The sequence below is a fragment of the Nothoprocta perdicaria genome, unplaced genomic scaffold, assembly GCF_003342845.1.
Source record: "Nothoprocta perdicaria isolate Ctin4 unplaced genomic scaffold, notPer1 scaffold_15, whole genome shotgun sequence".
Taxonomy (NCBI): domain Eukaryota; kingdom Metazoa; phylum Chordata; class Aves; order Tinamiformes; family Tinamidae; genus Nothoprocta; species Nothoprocta perdicaria.
Window position 1 is genome coordinate 2,770,054 of NW_020454649.1, and position 18,014 is coordinate 2,788,067.

At 40.4% G+C, this 18,014-nt stretch overlaps 1 protein-coding gene across 1 annotated transcript in view; it reads right to left on the reverse strand.

The window, feature by feature from the left end:
• Positions 1-6,364: 6,364 nt before the first annotated feature.
• CD44 (CD44 molecule (Indian blood group)) overlaps positions 6,365-18,014 on the reverse strand; it is a 52,454-nt gene continuing 40,804 nt past the window's right edge. Inside the window, exons 13-18 of the mRNA XM_026034769.1 lie at positions 17,843-18,010; positions 15,906-16,178; positions 14,757-14,942; positions 11,051-11,140; positions 9,747-9,825; positions 6,365-6,693 (exon numbers count right to left, since the gene is read on the reverse strand). Of these exons, the coding sequence (XP_025890554.1) occupies positions 6,477-6,693; positions 9,747-9,825; positions 11,051-11,140; positions 14,757-14,942; positions 15,906-16,178; positions 17,843-18,010 (1,013 nt within the window). The 3' untranslated portion in view covers positions 6,365-6,476. The remainder of the gene's footprint in view (positions 6,694-9,746; positions 9,826-11,050; positions 11,141-14,756; positions 14,943-15,905; positions 16,179-17,842; positions 18,011-18,014) is intronic.

Below are 18,014 nucleotides of genomic sequence, written 5' to 3' on the forward strand. Positions count from 1 at the left end.
ACCCGGCCTCAGCGCCGTCTCCCAAGGGTGGCCAGGCACCAGCTGGACTCTGCTGAGCTATTTCACAGGGAAAAGAATCCAAACCAAGCAGGATGGGGGTTCGTCTTCTCCTTCCATTCAGAAAGAGCCCCRGATTTTGAAACAGCGTGTGCACTGTAGCTGTAGCACAGCTTGTTGGACCACTAATGAATGCAGGTGGTAACATTTCTCTCCCCGCTCCAGGCTCAGTTGTGGCATCTTCTATCTGGAAAGCCTCGTAGACCAAGCCTGGTTTTGTAGTCCAGACCCTTCCTCCTCCAACTTCCATTCCCTCCTAACGCTTTCTTACAGTGTGAACTGATTTCTGTAACTTCCATGTATTAAAACAAAAAAAGGACGTTCTTTCTAGACTGGAAATAATCGTGAATATAACATTTCACTAAATGTTGTACCTCTTATGTACATATCATCAATAAATGTTGGTTCATAATTTTCATGGATTACGTGTGTGAGTATTACTGCAAACTGGGGCTTGACACTGAAAAGTTCCAGATGGGAGTTTGGATAAAACGGTGACCTGAGAGGCTCCCTGCCCTGAAAAGCTGCAGGAACTGTGAGAGATGGCATTGAGTTAACTAAGAAGCAATCAAAATCTCACCCCTCAGGGACGTAGTCTGAATACAGCAAATATCGCAGGCGCTGGCTACTCCTGAGTTTACTGTCATGAAGCCCAAGAGACAAAACCCAAGTTCTTGGCACTGAGGTCTAGGGCTACCTGTGATGCTCCATTTCACATGTGGCCTGAAATACTAGTAGTAGGGAGGTAGGAAGAAATGTTAGAAGTGTAGGAGGATAAAATGGAACAGTTGCAATAGCTTTGTCAGCTGGCCCATCCCACAGGTGGCTTCTGCAAGCCTGATGAAACCTGTTCTTCTAGTTCTCTTCTTAAGGAAAAAACAATCATTTCTGTACTGTCCTTACAGCTGGACAGTGCCCATCACCATGAGGAGACGCAGTGACAGGGCAGACAGCCAGCCATGGCTCTGATACGTGCTGGGCTGTATTCCTATATGAGAGGAAAGCAGAGTGTGTTTCGGACCGTGTAAACCCTGGAGTCACCCCTCGCCTTTGCATCAAACTGCGCGTGTCAACAGGGCCAGGACAKGAAAGCAGCAGGTGGCCCCCAACGTGCATTCGTCAGGAGGAAAACACCACTAAAAACATCTGTCGGGCCAGGTCCATCTGCTGTGAGCGCTGGCACGAAGTGCTGGTGCTGCTGGCAGCACTCTCAAGCTTTCTTTGGATGCATGAAAGGCCATTAACTAAAAAATGAGCCACAGGATAGCTCCTGATAACTGTAATTTTGTTTCTGCTAGTGAATCCTATGACCCACAGATATTGTAAAATGATGACCTTATAATGCTTTTAAAATAAAACCAACTCAGTGTATTTCCACCCTTCAATACGTACAAACAGGATGCATGGAGGCACAGGTTGCCACTCTGTGAATGAAGCCCAAAATTCTCTGTAGCTCAGAAAAGTAGAAATAGCCCAACATGCTGCTCTAGAGCTTTGCTGTGACCCTTCTATTACTCAGAGGTCTGTCCAAAGCAGAAAGTACTTTCTCTCCTGTGCCAAACTCCTGAGGAGTCACATTTTTGCCCAGGGAATCGCTGGGCCTCAGCTATGGGGTGAAATCTCTCACTGGTGTGGCTGCAGAAAGGATCCTCGTAAAAATCATTGTTGTTGTCATCAGGCCTCAACAAGATACTTATCACTAAAAAGAAAAGGCAGACAAGAAGTGGTAAACTCAAATTCAGATCATAAGGCAAAATATATTCAACTTATTCCTGTGTCTTTTGAGTCTTACTTTGTGCAAGGAAAATGTGGTCATTGAAAATGATGTAAGCTTTTCTTTAAATTAAGCCAGGAAAAGAAAATAGTGGTGCCAGAAGCGAGCTATACCCCAATGACTGCGGGTAGATTTAGCTCTAAGGCTCAAACTCTGCCTGCAAGCAGAGCATGGAGGGATGGCAGAGCAGGGTGGCACCCCACRTAATGCAGCTGGCACCCAACTAGTGACGGGCACCCCACCTAACGCAGTKGCCCAAAGGAAGGCTCCAAGGCACCAAGGACAAAAGCTGCCGCCCCTGGAAATACCTCTATTGCTTCTAAGTATTTCATTTTAGTCTGAAGGGAAAGCTGAATTATGTGTTAGGCATGATGTATCTTCCAAAAAATATAATTCTGCACAATTACATTTCCTGCCTGAGATATTAAAACTAATTTAAACTGTGCCTTTTTTTCTGGAAATAAAAATTGTTCATCTTCTCATTTGACAGCCTTTGAGCATTTGCTTTGATCTGAATCTTCACCATTTGCACACTTTTTTTCCCTGAAAGACAACACAGACGTGGTGGCCCTCACATCGCATTCAGTGTGCAGATTTCCGTGGCAGAGAATTAATTAAAATGGGTTTCACCCATTCATCTTAGCAGCCCTTGCCTGTAGAGAAAGAGGTTTTAAAATAGACAGCTGGAGAACACTTACTTTAGGCAGAAAAAACTCTCTATTTGTCAGAACTATCCAGACGAAGTGGAAAGCAGGCTGAGCTGGCAGCATACAGAGGCTTTCTCTCCCCCTGCTTTACTTGCACCTTCAGAATAATCAGCTCTCTTGAGAGCAGGAGTTTGTCCSTCGTGGTTCCGCCACCTTAATTTCAGTTTTTCGCCAAGCTGTGATGCCGCACAGCCAGCCAAGCCCGGCACCTCAAAAACAGGAAGATGAGCAAGACCAGGAGCGCGCTCGAAACCCTGTTGGTGTCAAGGCATTTGGCTCGCCYGGCGCTGGGGAGGTGGAAAGTACAGCCCGTGTGCTGCGCCAAAGCCACCGTTAGTCATCCGTGCCAAAGCAGCCCTTTGCTGCTCTGTTCTCATAGTCATGCCGCGGGCGGAGTAATAGTGAGAGGCGCCTGCCGGAGCGGGGGAAGTTGGTTAAAGCCGGCTTGTAAACGGGTGGTGCGCACGGAGGTGACCCGGAGGTGGGGGCTTCACCGGGAAAGGCCGCGTTTCCTCTCCTTTCCTTAGAGCTGTGCAGCGTTTGGCTGCTCTTGTCATGGGGATGCGGGTGGGACTTTCCCAGGGAGCAGCACCCCCCCCCGCCCCCCCCCGGGGGCTGCACTCGGATCCCACAGGTTTCCCACCCTCTGCGCGCGGCTGTCGCCGGCCTGCGCGGCCTGCACGGCCCCGGGAGCAGCGCTCTGCAGCCCCCTCTTCCAGCCTTTGCCCCGAGGAAAACTGGTCAATACCTGGTGTAGTCCATGGGTCTCTAAGGAACCAAACCTTTTAGTTAGAGCACTTGGAGCCTGGAAATGTTTAATAAGGCTACGGAACAATGGCTGGCTGCAATATTGAATACTTTGTCCTAAAGGTCAAATATAACATGAAATAAGCCCAATAGCTGCTGGCTTTCTAAGCATCCTGGCTTTGCCTTTGTCTACAGCAAGAATAACTAAGCCCAGACCAAACCAGGATCGCATATTAGCTCTGCCTCAGTCCAGCACCATCCGTCTGGGCGGAAGGACACAGGGGAGTAACCTACTGAGGGCCTCCCAGCCCAATTGGTCCAGTGCAGAAAGGAGAAACGACACAAAAGTCACCCAAAAAGATGTGCAGAAACATCCCCGGCAGGAGCAGGGAAGCTGGCGGTGAGGAGAGCGTCACCCACGTCCCGCTACGCCTGGCACGGAGCTCACAGATGGGAATCTCATCTCCGGCCCACCGGCCCGGGAAAGGGCTGTCCTGCTGAACAGCTTTTCTCACCCTCTAGTAATGCCAACCTGGATTTTTATCCTCAATGTGGAATCAAGTTTATTTTTGGAAGCTCATTTTACAATCCAACTTTTTTTTCCTTTTCTTTTAGCAATATTATTTCTAGTTACAATTTAGAGATAATATTTTCTCTCATCCTGATTAAATTCTTAAATAAATATGCAAATATATCAAGTGCTTTCTATAAAAAAATACACATACAGAARGAACAACCCATCAAGCAATAAAACTGAGCTTAATACAAATACTTACTATTTTACATGTATGAAATGGCCATGTAGTTTTGAAACTATAATGAAACTTGATTACAGATAAATCACATGATATAATCTAAAAGGAATCAGCATATACAAAATAAGGGCACTGCCTCTGGAAAGAGAAATTGTGTATTTCCCTATTTAAAAATATAAAGCCCAAGAATATTGCCCCTGTTTTTATACATACATATATATATATAGCATATAAGATAAATTAGGAAGGTAGTTTTCTCCATTAAACATCTGAAGAGGGAGATGAATAACATGCTGCAATCTTCTTTTAGAAAGATTTATCCTTCAAGACATGGACTTAACTCCTTTTGATAGAATTAAATTAGGAATTAAAGAAAGGAAGGAAAAATCCCTATTCTGAGTCTCTATATTTAGCAAAACGAGTATATAAAGCCAATTTTAACACAGCACTCAACAGTTCATTTTGACTTGCTTAAAATTATTAYAAGAATGAAATAACATTCCATGCAAAGTCAACAGACTTCCCTCAGAACAGCTCAGTATTAAAACACATGTTAGGGCTGAGAAGTTTGACCATGGACCACAGATGGTGAGCGATGGAGCTGCTCATAAATGCCACATACTGGCACAGAGCAAGCCATAAAGCACTCCCTATGCCCCTCAGCACTGCGGCTTGTCTCGGGTCCTGTTGCACAGGCACAAATTTCCCCCAGGGAAATCTGCCCGGAGGTACCAGGGCACAGAGCAACTTACAAACACACGGAAAACTGCTGAAGGGCTGTAACCGAGAAATATAATCAGAGCAGTCTTGTGCTTTATGGCCCAAAAAGGATCAGTTCTGGCTAATGTTAGCATTTTGCCAGCTGAGTACTCATCTCCCAATTAGCCTGAATGGAGAACATAAAATAGCTGGCTTTAATAGAACAATTTCAAACGAAGATGCTATGAGCAGTGAATAGGAATATCTCAATAACCCAGCTAGAGAATATTCCCCATCCCACAACGAACAGAGACCTAACTGTTTGCAACTACCTTAAATTGTTTTTCTTACTTTTCTTTTTGAGGCAGACTAATTAAAAGCTGCCAGTCTCCCTCCACTTCAAATGCTTTCTTAAAAATGGCACAGACTATTGCTAGCAAAAAAATCTTCTTTCTGATAATCCATATCAATAATGCACAGCATCATAGTTTAATACAAATACTTTTTCAAAACAGACATATAAAGACACAAAAAAAGCACATGACAATGCGACTGCAGCTTTTTTACTATATTACATTGCTGGGAGAGTTTCCTTTAATTTTCTTTGATTTTTTTTTATAGAATTTCCTCTTCTAGTACCAATAAGTAAGCTGCATTTCTTTTGGTATTTTTAAAAAGCATGACAAAAATAAGCTGGGGAAAACAGAATTCTTCAGAAGTGACCAAGACCATACAAAGCCGAGTATTAAAATATCAGCAGACTGGGGTTATGAGGAAAACAAGCCTTGCTAGGCTCAGCATAAGGAAGTCTGGAAGCAAAGGAATATGGAGCCSTATTCTTCAGGAAATAAAATACTGTCATCATATTTGATGATTTCCAATTGTTTGATTTATACACGTGTGATTAAGCCTTGGGTCATTCAATTTCATTCTTTAGAGTAACTAACCATCTCAATAAAAACATACACAAACAATGACCAATGAAGGAGGGAGAGGGAACAGCAACGAACACCTCAAAAACTCAAGAATAACTGTACAGATTAAGATAATAATGTATGGAAGTTTATTATGTATCAACTCATGTTTTCATGTCTTTATTCCCCCTCCCAAAGAGACTTACTGTATGCCCACATTTAAAAATAGAGATAAATAAACATCATCCTTCTGGATTTCTCTCATTACAGATCAAGTCATAAATCCTTATAAAATATCACTTTTTGCCTATTTTGAATGCACCTACCACTCTTCCTGTCTAGAAGGCATTTCTGAAGGGTTCTGAAGTTTTAGGGATTGTGAGGAAGTTTTTCTGGTTTTAGCTTCATTGTCGCTCTTGATATTTGTTCCTCACTTATTCTTGTACCATAGCAAGTTTAGTACCTTAAGTGCCTGTAAGGTGGAGTGACGGGATTCTCCTGCAGCTCCGCACAGCGAAGATACTACAGCTGGGGAACAACGATACAAACTTGTGTCCCCCCTAACAGCAAAGACACAGTAAGTGCCCTCCACGTAGGAATTTGGAAATGATAAATGTATGCAACTCTTGGGGGCTTATTTCAGAAAGCAAATGTCAACTTTGCAACTTGGACATGGTTTAAAAATAATTAAAAAAAAATGAAGAAAACTTCTGTTTAATTATGTTCAAAAGGCATCAGTAGCCCAGTGCATCTGTGAACAACTGTCCAAGTCCTTGGCGATTTTGATTTCCCCAGCTCTGACCTACTTGGCATCTTGGAGCCATTACACTCCACTCTTCATGTCCAGCTCCTGATGATTTTGCGTTTCATCAAGGGTCAGGAACTCATCACATGCTCCTGTTCGCTCATTTGACTGTTCTTTATGAACCAGGTGCACCATTTCTTGCGATTTGCTGGCTTCGCCGTTTAATCCACCCGTCTTCCTGTCTTCCACTGCCCCTTTGCCATTATTAATCACTAGCTTTTTCTTCTGCCCGCATCTAGCAAGAAACGAAAAGAAAGTAAGCACCAGAAATGGAGATTCACATGGAACTACTGAAAGAAACGATTTGCTAATATTTGAATATTTTCATATTTATGTACCTTGTATATATGGCCCTCTAAGGTCAAGTGCATGCTAAATCAAATGCGGGACCAGACTTCTGAAAGCTTTTTCACATGTCTGGAAATTCAGGTCAAGGGACCAAGCTCTCACCTAGTTATAAAAGAGAATGTCTTCCCTCTTTGCAACAGCCTGTCAGGCCCAGAACATGTTGCACTGCCAACAGCCACGGAAAAAGGCAGGATTAAACTTGCTAATATCAATAGCTTAGATCATTAAGGAGACATTAAGGTAGAGAATAGCTACTGTGCTTTTAGAGTCGCACGCACTCCAGTGCTACCTAATAACCCTATATTTAAACCCTATGTAAGAACACAAAATAAGTCTTTAAATAACAGTAATTAAAAAAAAAAAGAGGTAGTTGCATAGCTGTCAGCTGTGCATCACACTGCTAAGACAGTTCTCTGGCTATACTGAGCTGAATATTTAAATAGCCTGGTGTAAGCTGAATACATAGAGCACAGCTCTCTTCAGAGGAACACAGTCTCTGAAGTCGTACTGACTTTGTCTGAAAGACTAATTTGGCAGTTTAATTATACTGTTATCCTTCTGAAGTACTTTTTCCTGTGTTTACAGACTGACATGTGACAGTTCTATTTTAGCCAAAGTAGCTCGGTTTGCCATGCTTATATTACACAGCACTGGGAAGCATTTCCTGGGAAATGCCAGAGGAGGGAAGAGCGCGTGGCGGTCAATGGGCRCTGCCTCTCTGGGAAGCGGCTCAGGTGTCTCTCCTGGTGTGCAGGTCGCACTGAGCTGCACCTTATGTTGGTCTCTCGAAGGAGACCTGGCATCAGACTAAGGAGTGATCTTATTTGCAACAAGAGGGATAAGTAAACAAACAAGCAAATAAAGAAATCAGAGCACACTGAGCCTTAGGGCCATTTTAATTTCCGCAGGAAAATTTAAAACAACAGCGATTTTAAAAAATAAAGGAAATAACTAAAGCAAAGTAATTTGCTATTTATTGAGCAGAGCTGATCACTCAATTGGAATTCCTTAAATCTCCCATGACGTGCTGACCTCATACTGAGAAMGGCTAAACCTACAGCGTTCTGAAACATGGCATTAAGTGGCTTGAAGCTAAAGCCTGCTCTGCCTTGACTCCTTCGGGCTTCCAGAACAGGAAGGAAAGTGAAAAAGCTGCAGTTAGCAGCAAGCCAAAACATGGATAATATTCACTTTTTAAATAAACAAATGCTAAAAATATTCTCTATTTACTGCTCAGCTAACTCTGGAATGCTCAACTATCCTCTTTCTTAAACTGCAAATTCTGCTACGGGACTGTCATCATGTTACTTTCATATGCATAATGTTGACTGCACAGCAACTACCTCACTATGAATTTCAGCGTATTAGCACTAATGGATCAGAATAGATGAACACACAGAACCTGTGATTTATCCAGGATAACATCATGTTATCACAGATCATTATCCATGATCACATCGTGTTAAAGTGAAAAGTAGAAATCCATTTGTGTCAAACAGATTATGTCCCTCCTTCAAAAAATTCTCCTTGCAGTGATCAGTACATATTATCAGGGTCTAATCTGGCAATCTGTACRCATACATCCACCCACATGCACCTTCTCTCTTTTGGTCTCCCAGCTGCATGCAAGTGCAGCAGATTTTCCATTAATGATATCTAGTATATAATTTATAACTCCGAGACGGCTTCACTTCCCATCAGACGCTATCTATAGTCAGCCACACCAGCCCTGCTTGGCTGTTTCCATGGCAATGCTGGGCCGAGAGGGAAGAAACGACAACAGTCTCTGCTTTTATAGACATAACAGAGCAGCACATCGATCAATGGGCCATACTATTCACACTGTGCATTTTCACAGTCACTTGACAGCAAGAAAGCTGCAGTTTATGCTGCCTCACCACGTGCTTGATATCTTATTTTAGCATGTCTCTAATAGCACAGTCAGAGGAGCGTAGATGTTGCGGACACAGTTGCAGGGACAACGTGCCTGGTGGCATCTCACTACCTCCTTCAGYAAGACTGTGCCAGTTACTCCAGCTGACAAGCTGCATTCAGCTGGGGACATCCTTGCCTCGGAGGAACTTTCTGTGGTGCAGACCGGGGTGCTCCCTCACCGCCGCGAGCGATCGAGTCCAGCGCGCACCCCATGCCCTGGAGCACCCTGACCCTCTCTCACAGGAGGGTTCACGTGGGCTTTCCTGCTACCTGCAGGCAAGTAGTTCATTTGCTCACTGCTTCTTGAACAAAATTAACCCTACAGAATGTACTTTGGGAAGGAGCTCAAGTTTAACATTCAAGCAGCCATAAGCTGTTTCTGACAGCCAAGAAGTGACATCAGACCGGCCTCTGGAGAAGGGAAAGTGCACCCAGAACCTTCCCTTCAGGCTCCTCTCCGGCAGATTGCTGGCTAACCTCGCACAGCACACTGCCCTTTCCCATTCCTTAAGTCTCTCCAGTGGACTAAAGTAACTGCTGTGAGCAACCCTCCTGGTTACCTGCAGCTGAGCTCACTCCACACAGTTCCTACCCCTGTGATGGCTGCCTGTGCCATGTCCTTTGTCCATGTCCTTTAGCTTGAAAGGGATAAATTAATCCTCACACAGTACTTCTGTCCCTGGKGTCTCTGGTGGTTAGTGGTACAGAATTATATTTAGCTCGTCCCATATAACATATTCTTCATTCTCACTGTCTAGGCCCTGACTATTAATAGCTAAGAGTGAATACTTAATTATCTCTGACCTGTCCACCTTCAGTTTCCATCTACAAATAAAGACCCAAACATTTCTTTACACAAATACTGCCTCAAGCCCGAGTTACAGACCTCTGCAGTGGAAGCTCTTCCCTGATTTATACTGCTCTAGTCTCGCAGGATGCTTTGAAGCCTCTCAAGGAGGAAAATAACAGAGCAACGAGTTCTCAAAAATTAAAGGACTCGCTTACCTTCTCCGGCTGTTAACTGCRATGCAGACTGCAAGAACCAAAGCCAGCGCCACGAGAGCAGCAACTACAATCAACCATTCTGTGGACGAGATTAACGGAAGGGAAGGTGACCTGTTATCTCATGTGGTTTTGTCATTTTGCACAACTGCAAGCACACAAACTCTTTTACTTTTTTGGCGTTCATTCAAACTGTTTTTTTCACCTAACTTGCATGATTGCTCATTTTATAAAGTACTTCTATGCACAGCAAACACTTTAACATTATACCCTAATACCCTAATACCTGAATACCCTAAAAAAAAAAAAAAAAAATGATTGCTCATTTTATAAAGTACTTCTATGCACAGCAAACACTTTAACATTATACCCTAATACCCTAATACCTGAATACCCTAAAAAAAAAAAAAAAAAAAAAAAAAAAAAANAAAAAAGAAAGAATGAAATGCATTCAGAAAAACACTCGGCTGCAGGTAGGCCAATGCAGATGCAATATCTGATCATCACTTGCTTGCAAGCACTGTGCTTTGGTCAGCATAGGTGAAAAATAGTTATACTTGCTTTTTCATTTGAAATAATTACTTCTTTTAATGATCAATCACTATTACTCCATGGGGAAAACTGGCATGCATTCTTTTTGTAGCATACTCATCTCCTTTCTTCTCTAAAAATGAGTTCTTCTATTTTGACTTCAGAGGTTACCTATCCAAAAGTTAGCTTTGTGACCTCTTATACTTTTCCTATTTCATTAACAAGAGGCAAAGTTTTGAAATGAATACAGCCCCAGWCTTGCCAGGCCTAAGAAAAGTGGATTACCCATCGTATGTTACAAATTGTATGTTACAGATGATATTACTGTTAATATATCCCTGATTTTTTTATTTTTTTAATTTTGCCTTAATTTATTTATTGCAATAGTATCATGGGTTTGGGTAATTTCTATTCCATTTTAAATTGCAAATCTTGTTCTATAATACTGATGTCTCACCTATTGTTTTAACTGAACATTCTCACATACACAATACTTYGCATATATCTATACTGAATTTCATCTAATTGATTTCAGATCAATTTATCAAAGTTATTTAATTCTTAATACTTTTCTCCAAAATAAGTGCCTTCTCTTTCGTCTTCACATACGTGAAAAGTTTTATGAGTTACAATATGTTCCATTCTTGAGACTACTAGTGAACATCTACATTTGACCTACATTTTCATCTCTTGCTTCAATTCGTATTACCATTACGCTATGTTTAAACCATGGAAAGAAATGAAAAGCTCAGAAAGGAATTAAAAATTTTACTTACCAGGTAGCTTGGCTGATCTTTCGGATGAAGCTATTGTTGTTGTGGTCTGCCCAGGGAAAGGAGTGGATTCATATATACTGGATGTAGGTCCTAAAAAATAAAAATATCCATTAGGCCCAATATGTCTAATGGCTACTGAACAGTGTGGTACAYAGGATATAACTTAAACAATATAAAATATTATTAAATAAAAAAAAATTATAGGAAGGTCAATCTGAGGTCATTAGCAAGTATTTTCATGAAAAYTTTTGCATATACTACACTCGTCATACTCCTATGAACGACGGTTAGTTTTACCACTTTGAATAACAAAGTTAATGGTTTTCTCCTCTCATATTTTTCATTTTTAACAAAGATATAATGTGATTAGATCACCAAAAYGTGATTAGAATTGCCTAGAAATCTTGTAAGGATATCAGAATTTTGGCAGATTTTCTTTTCCAAGAACTTCTTCATATATGTGGTCAAATGTCTTGCCTTTTGCAAGGGAGGTGGAGAAYAGAGAAAGAACAGGGGAGAGAGGGAGGAGACAGAGAAGAAAACATTTCTAAAATGTGGAAAAGATCTGTCTAGAGAATTTTAAAATTTTACTTCTATTCCTACACAGGATAAAAGTGAATTTCTAAAACTTCAACGTGCTCATAAGAAAAAAGAAGTGTAGTTCTTTCGATGGTTTTAAATTTGATAGCTATGTATATGAACCAGACTTYGAAAAAAATGAAAATATGACTTTTTACCAAAAAATGTACTCTCTCTAAAATTGCATGTGGATCCCTCTTCCTTTATTAATATGTTGTGCAATTTGGTTCTAAAATCTTAAATCCAAATGCACACTTCAAGTCTCAATTTTCTGCTATTACGACCATATCCCTTGAACTTTAATGTGATTTCTGTAATATTTCTGGCCCGCTCTGCTCCCATGCAGTTATTCTGGATCCCAAAAGAAACTACTAAGATTATCTTTATTGCCATTATACAAATCATATTGCAGTTCCCCATCTCTTTGAATCCTTCCAGAATCTCAYAGAGCAAATTAAGTACTTACTTCACTCAAAAGTAATGTTCCTTTTCTTGTTCTTTAACAGACACTGCAACTCTAGTCTGTACCTCTGATCTCATTTCCTAACTGCCGTTGGCAAATACAGAATTAAGCAGCACATTTTTCCTGTTGCTAAAGTTAGCCAACAAGTAGCTCATGAATCTTCCAGATGTTTTCAATTTTTTATTAACAAGAAATATATTGACTGGTGAGTTGTTTTCTGCTATCTCACCACTAATTTCAGCAACTAAGTGATCTGAGCTGGCCTCTGAGGCCTCTAAGAAAGCTGGCCGAGAGGAAAATACTGATTTGTCTATCCCACACATCAGTGCATTCTTAAGGAGCTTTACATCATCCTTGAGAAATGACAGAGCTTCTCCAACTGCAAATCCCCTTAGGTTGTTACATAGATGTTGATTAACCATCCTCATGCTAATATAAAAGGTATTTCATAGAATTGTAGAATCTTTGAGGTTGGAATGGACCTTTAGAGATCATCTAGTCCAACCCCCCTGCACACACACAGGCTCACRTAGAGCAGGTGGCACARGATTGCTTCCAAGCAGGTTTTAAAGATCTCTGCAGATTCCACAGCCTCTCTTGGCAACCTGTTCCAAGTTCCAGTCTGTTCTAAGATCTCCTCCCTCTCCTCCCTTTTGCTGGGACAGGATGCACTTTTGTCCCTTCATGATCCTAGCTGGGGGATGCGCTCGCAGGAGGCAACCAGGAGCCCTAAGAAACTCTCTAAATTTCATTTTGAAGATATGTTGTTGTATTTTTCCTCCTTTTCACAGTTACATTTTGGGTTTCTTCAGCGGATCCATTCATCATTCCACTGAGACACTCGGACAGAAGATCAGTCATTAGTGTGTTGTCAGGCCACAGCTTAACCCCTGCTCTACAGAAAAAGCAAGAGCAACACAGACGTGTACTGCAGCGAGCGACTCGGCTGTCCAGAGAAGGCCTGCCAACACACTAGTGCATCTCTCACATTACATTCCAACACATCCACATCACAAAAGATCCCTCAATAAACAAATACTTTCTATCATGATGGTGTGGTCCTAGACATTTCCTTGTATTGTGATTTTAAAAAGCCCCAATGGAAGATAAATGAAAAAAATTGAAGAGTTATGAATCTTTGCCAGGGCACTGACTATGAAGAGACCCTACACAGATATTCACCTTGAAAATGACCTTCTAACAAATTCTTACAGGTTTTCTATGCTTAAAAGAAAAAGGTAACTAACATTTTTTCATCATAGTGTGTAATGTCTGCACAGTAAATTAGAAAGACTGCTTGTACTCATTAAGTGAATAGGGGAATGAAGGTCAGTAAATAAGCTCGTTGCAGGAAGAAACAATTCTTAAAATACATTGAGCTTTGCAATAAAATTGTATCAATTTATGCATTTGATGCAAAAGCAAAATGCATTTATATTGCTGCACCTACATTAAAAGAGTGCAACTCAGGCATTTTGATTGGGTTTATTTTATTGATTTATATAAAATTCTGAAGAAAAATGTAGACCAAATTCTAACTTATGATGAATAAGCTAACATTAGTGTTAATTAAAAGAGAATCCACCAAATTTAGTGGAGCTATGTTAATATAAGAATGAAAAGAGAAAGTAGACATAGAAATATGTCTTCACTATAACACTAAACCTCCCTTTTTACTTAAAACTGTCAAAACTAATCTGATCACTGGATACAAACTGTAATTCCTAAATAATAATAATAATAATAATGAAAGAATGATCTTTGAAGTGTTTGCTGTGTAATGTTATAAATACACAGATACATAAAAAAAAAAAAAAAAACACAGAGCCTTGACAAAAATCTACCCTGGCATAGTTCCACTAAATTCCAGGAAAGTGCACAAAAATTGTATACGGAAAAAGAAATACTGAAATACTGTTGGGAAGACAATTGGTACAAACGGGACAATTTCTATTTAGGAATAAGGGAATTCCCTTCATTTCCCATATTATTAACCTGTGACCACAAGGAAACAAGATAATGCAGTGCAATAAATAAGCATTATTACTGTTAACTATATTAAATTATCAAAAAAATAAAAGTACTCTTCACAAAAATAGGTTGTTCACAAATGTCAGTTACAGATCAGCAAAATTAGTTAACCACTGGCAAGATAACAGCAGCAAATATACCTAGAAAAAAAGACCATATAGAGAAGTACCTTCAGTGATATATGTTTACCTGATACATAAGAAATGTAGATAGGGAAAAAGTGACATTAAGTGTTACGCAGCTGGCATTTATGACCATTAAACAGAAAGATAAAGTACTAACATGCCTTGGAAGACAAAGTTTAGGACCACTTCCTAAGTTTTGGGTAGTGTAACAAACACAATATTGAAACATAAACACAACATAATCTATGGAGAGGTTATTCACAAAATACCACTTTTCAGTCTTTTGACCAAAGTTCACTCTTGACATGGAAAAACTTACCTCAAAACACATCTAAGAATCACATGCATATACATATCTAGAAATGTCAAGAATAAAAACCAAACAGCAATGTATAACATGAGTCTAATCTTAAAAAAAGGAAAAATGATAAACATATTCAGAGTATCATCAGTACAAAAAAAAMCCTAAATTATCAATATAAGACTGCCTGTAAGTCATCATTCTTACTGGTAGGAGCAGAAGTGTGTAATCGGTTAAGACGATCCTGAGTGTCTGGAAAAACTCCAGGTATGAAATTGAGGTGGGAATCATCCGTAGTAGTGGCTTGATCACCTTCCCTTCCAGGTTGAGTGCCAGGTGCCTGTGGCTCTTGCGTTCCTTCTCCTTGGCTGACAACATCCGTGGACTCCGTGACTGCCGTGATGGTGGCTCAGTCAGCTTTACGCCCAAACCTCACACAACCACCACCTGCATCAGCATTTCCCCCTTTCCCAATCCACAAGCCAGACAGAACCTCCTCCTGCCTGATTTAAAGCACAGGAGGAAAGAAGACATGAAAGCCTTCCCTTCTAGCACTGTCACTGCCTTCTGAGACTCTTAACCAACACACACATGCCATGTTTGAGGGGCGTTGGTTACTATTCACATTTACCAGTGACAGACGGAGAGGGAAGGCCTTCAGAAGAAGCAATCACAGAAGGAAATAAAAACCCCAAACAAGAAAAAAACCCCAACCAAACAAAAAAAGAAGAGTCTGTAACTCATGAGGCAGCAGCACATCACAGCCCAAACTATGATGATCTGGCATGTCTTTCCTCCAGCAAGGAGGAGAGAGGAACCAAACGGAAATTTAAAGGAAAAGAACGGAAGCAAAAGGAATTCACGGGACATTATTCTCGTCTCATCGCTCTTCTCTCACCACCAGGACACCATTCACTATTCACTCAGTGATGGTGCTGCTGCCGAGTCACAGGCATAGGCCATGAGACAACCCCTCCAGAGCACCTCCACCGCAGCAATCATGGCACTAGGAAGCATACCAGGCCTGAGCACAGGCCTAAGCGGTTYGGGACCAGAATTCAGAATCACCAAGGAGCATGCCTTGCAGAACAGTTAGAAGGCCACCCAGACACAGGCTTTAGCAAAGGCCAGAAACCACCAAATGTACCAGCAAGGAGTCTCCTCCACCCACTGCAGAAGTTTAGAGTATTAACAACTGTCCAGATCCCACCGGAGGGCTTTGCAGTGAAAGTCCACAACAAGAATGTTGTGTCCCCCAAGACAAGAAGGACAGTGAGAGGATTGAATTCAGAAGAAATAACGTCCCATTTCACACAGAGCAGTGAAATGAGTTTGACCCATTATTCCTACTGGTACCCGTCAATGGAGATTCGTCATCAGGTTCATTCCTACTAGCAGGATTCAGCCCAAGAAGCACCTCATCCCCAGGGGTGTTTGTGGCACGAGTGACGCCTGCAGTGCCCTGTGCTGGTTCAGTATCTGAAGGCAGAGGTGGCTGAGTTGGGTCTTCATGACGGGTACCATCGGGAGAGGTAAGCACTGTTACGGAGATACTAGGTGCCCGTGGTTCCTGGGTCATATCTTCCCCTTTGGGAATATCAGTCGATGCCGTGACTGTTGTGAGAATGGCTAAGTTAACTTCAAATATGTTTACAAATATGTTCCCACCCTCATTATTTTTCTCTATCTATCAAACAATATATTATTATTTTCTTTCCTATGTATAAAATGTCAGAAAAAATACCAAGTAAACTAGATCTTCTGTATCTGTCTCCTTACATTTGTTTTTTTCATTCCTTCACTAATAGTCTGTCAGTTAATCTGGAAGATTCTGATTAATGTCTTAAATGTCAGCAAGAATTGAAATATAGAAATACCATGCAAAAAGTAATTAGACATAACTACTTAAGACTGCCTCTATCATCATGATAAAAAAATCTCTTTTTTATCTTATTTAATCATGCATCCATCCTTTCCCATGAGATGACTATAAGAATGTATGCTAGTCTCCCAACAGAAGAATTTAAAATGTATTCATATGGAAAATTAAGGAATGAAATTATTTTATGAACTTCTTTTCCACATCATTCATGCAGTGCCCTTTTATAAGGACTGCAGCTGATACAAAAGAGGAAGGATGTCATAAATATTCTAAGAAACAGCACAACTTTACTAAATGGAATTTCAGAATTTCCAATCACTGTAAGATATAAATTGAGTAATATGGATTAATGTTCATGCACAATTACATCATTGAAATTTTGAAAGTGTTACCTTCCAAGATATCCAATAGTTACTATTCAGAAGGGAAAAAATCATTTTAATTCAGAATGAGTATTAGAATTTCTATCACTACACAGGAATAAACTCAGAATAATTTAACTGAAAATATTTGAATAGATATTGAAATCTTTTTTGGGTTTTCACATTCTCAATTGACTCATCAAATCAAAGAAAGCTTAAAAGTTTGATGAGAATAAACTGTGAAGCTTCATAAGATGCCTTCCATATTTATAATGTTAAAAGTGGGAAGCAGAGAAAGGAACTGCCTTAATCTGCACAATCCTTAGTTTTTATCACTCTTTAAAAAATTCAGGCCTGGTGCTTTAAGGTAACCCTGGAGAAATGAATGTTTTGGAAGTAAGGGGAAAGCACAATTTTTTTTTTTTTTTTTAGGAACAGATTTCTGGAGAATCAAAAAGATTCCGAAATGTCCAAAGCACTGATATGTCATGAGAATACCATTTTAAATTATGAAATACTGTAAAAGAAATGTAATATTTATATTTTGCATAATTTAGGATAAAATTCAGAAATGAAGTTCTTAATTTCAAACTGTAGAACTTGCTCAAGAAAATTGAGAAGGAAGTAATTTTAAAGTTTTAAAGTCTTAAGGACATCCATGGAAAACTCAAGTCCAGGTAATATTTGTCATAAAAATTGATTTTAAATCTGTGACTCATGTACTACTGCTCATTTATCAAATAAATAAATAATAAAAAAGAGGAATTGCTCTTTTCCTAGTATTATCTTCTATTAAGCATAAGCATGAGAAAAACTGGGGTGTATATGAAAAGTTAGATCCAGAAAAAAAAACTACTGCTAACAAACAGGAACTCTTGCTGGGATGTTCACTTATAACAAAATCATAAAATCATTGATTGCAATGCAAGTCCACAACAAGAATGCTCTATTCCCCAAGGCAAGAAAGATAGTGAGAGGAGCTGAATTCAGAAGAAATAATGTCTCATTTCACACACAGCAGTGAAATGAGTTTGACCCATTATTCTTACTGGTACCCTTCAATGGAGATTCGTCATCAGGTTCGTTCCTACTAGCAGGATTCAGCCCAAGGAGCACCTCATCCCCGGGGGTGTTTGTGGCACGAGTGACGCCTGCAGTGCCCTGTGCTGGTTCAGTATCTGAAGGCAGAGGTGGCTGAGTTGGGTCTTCATGACGGGCACC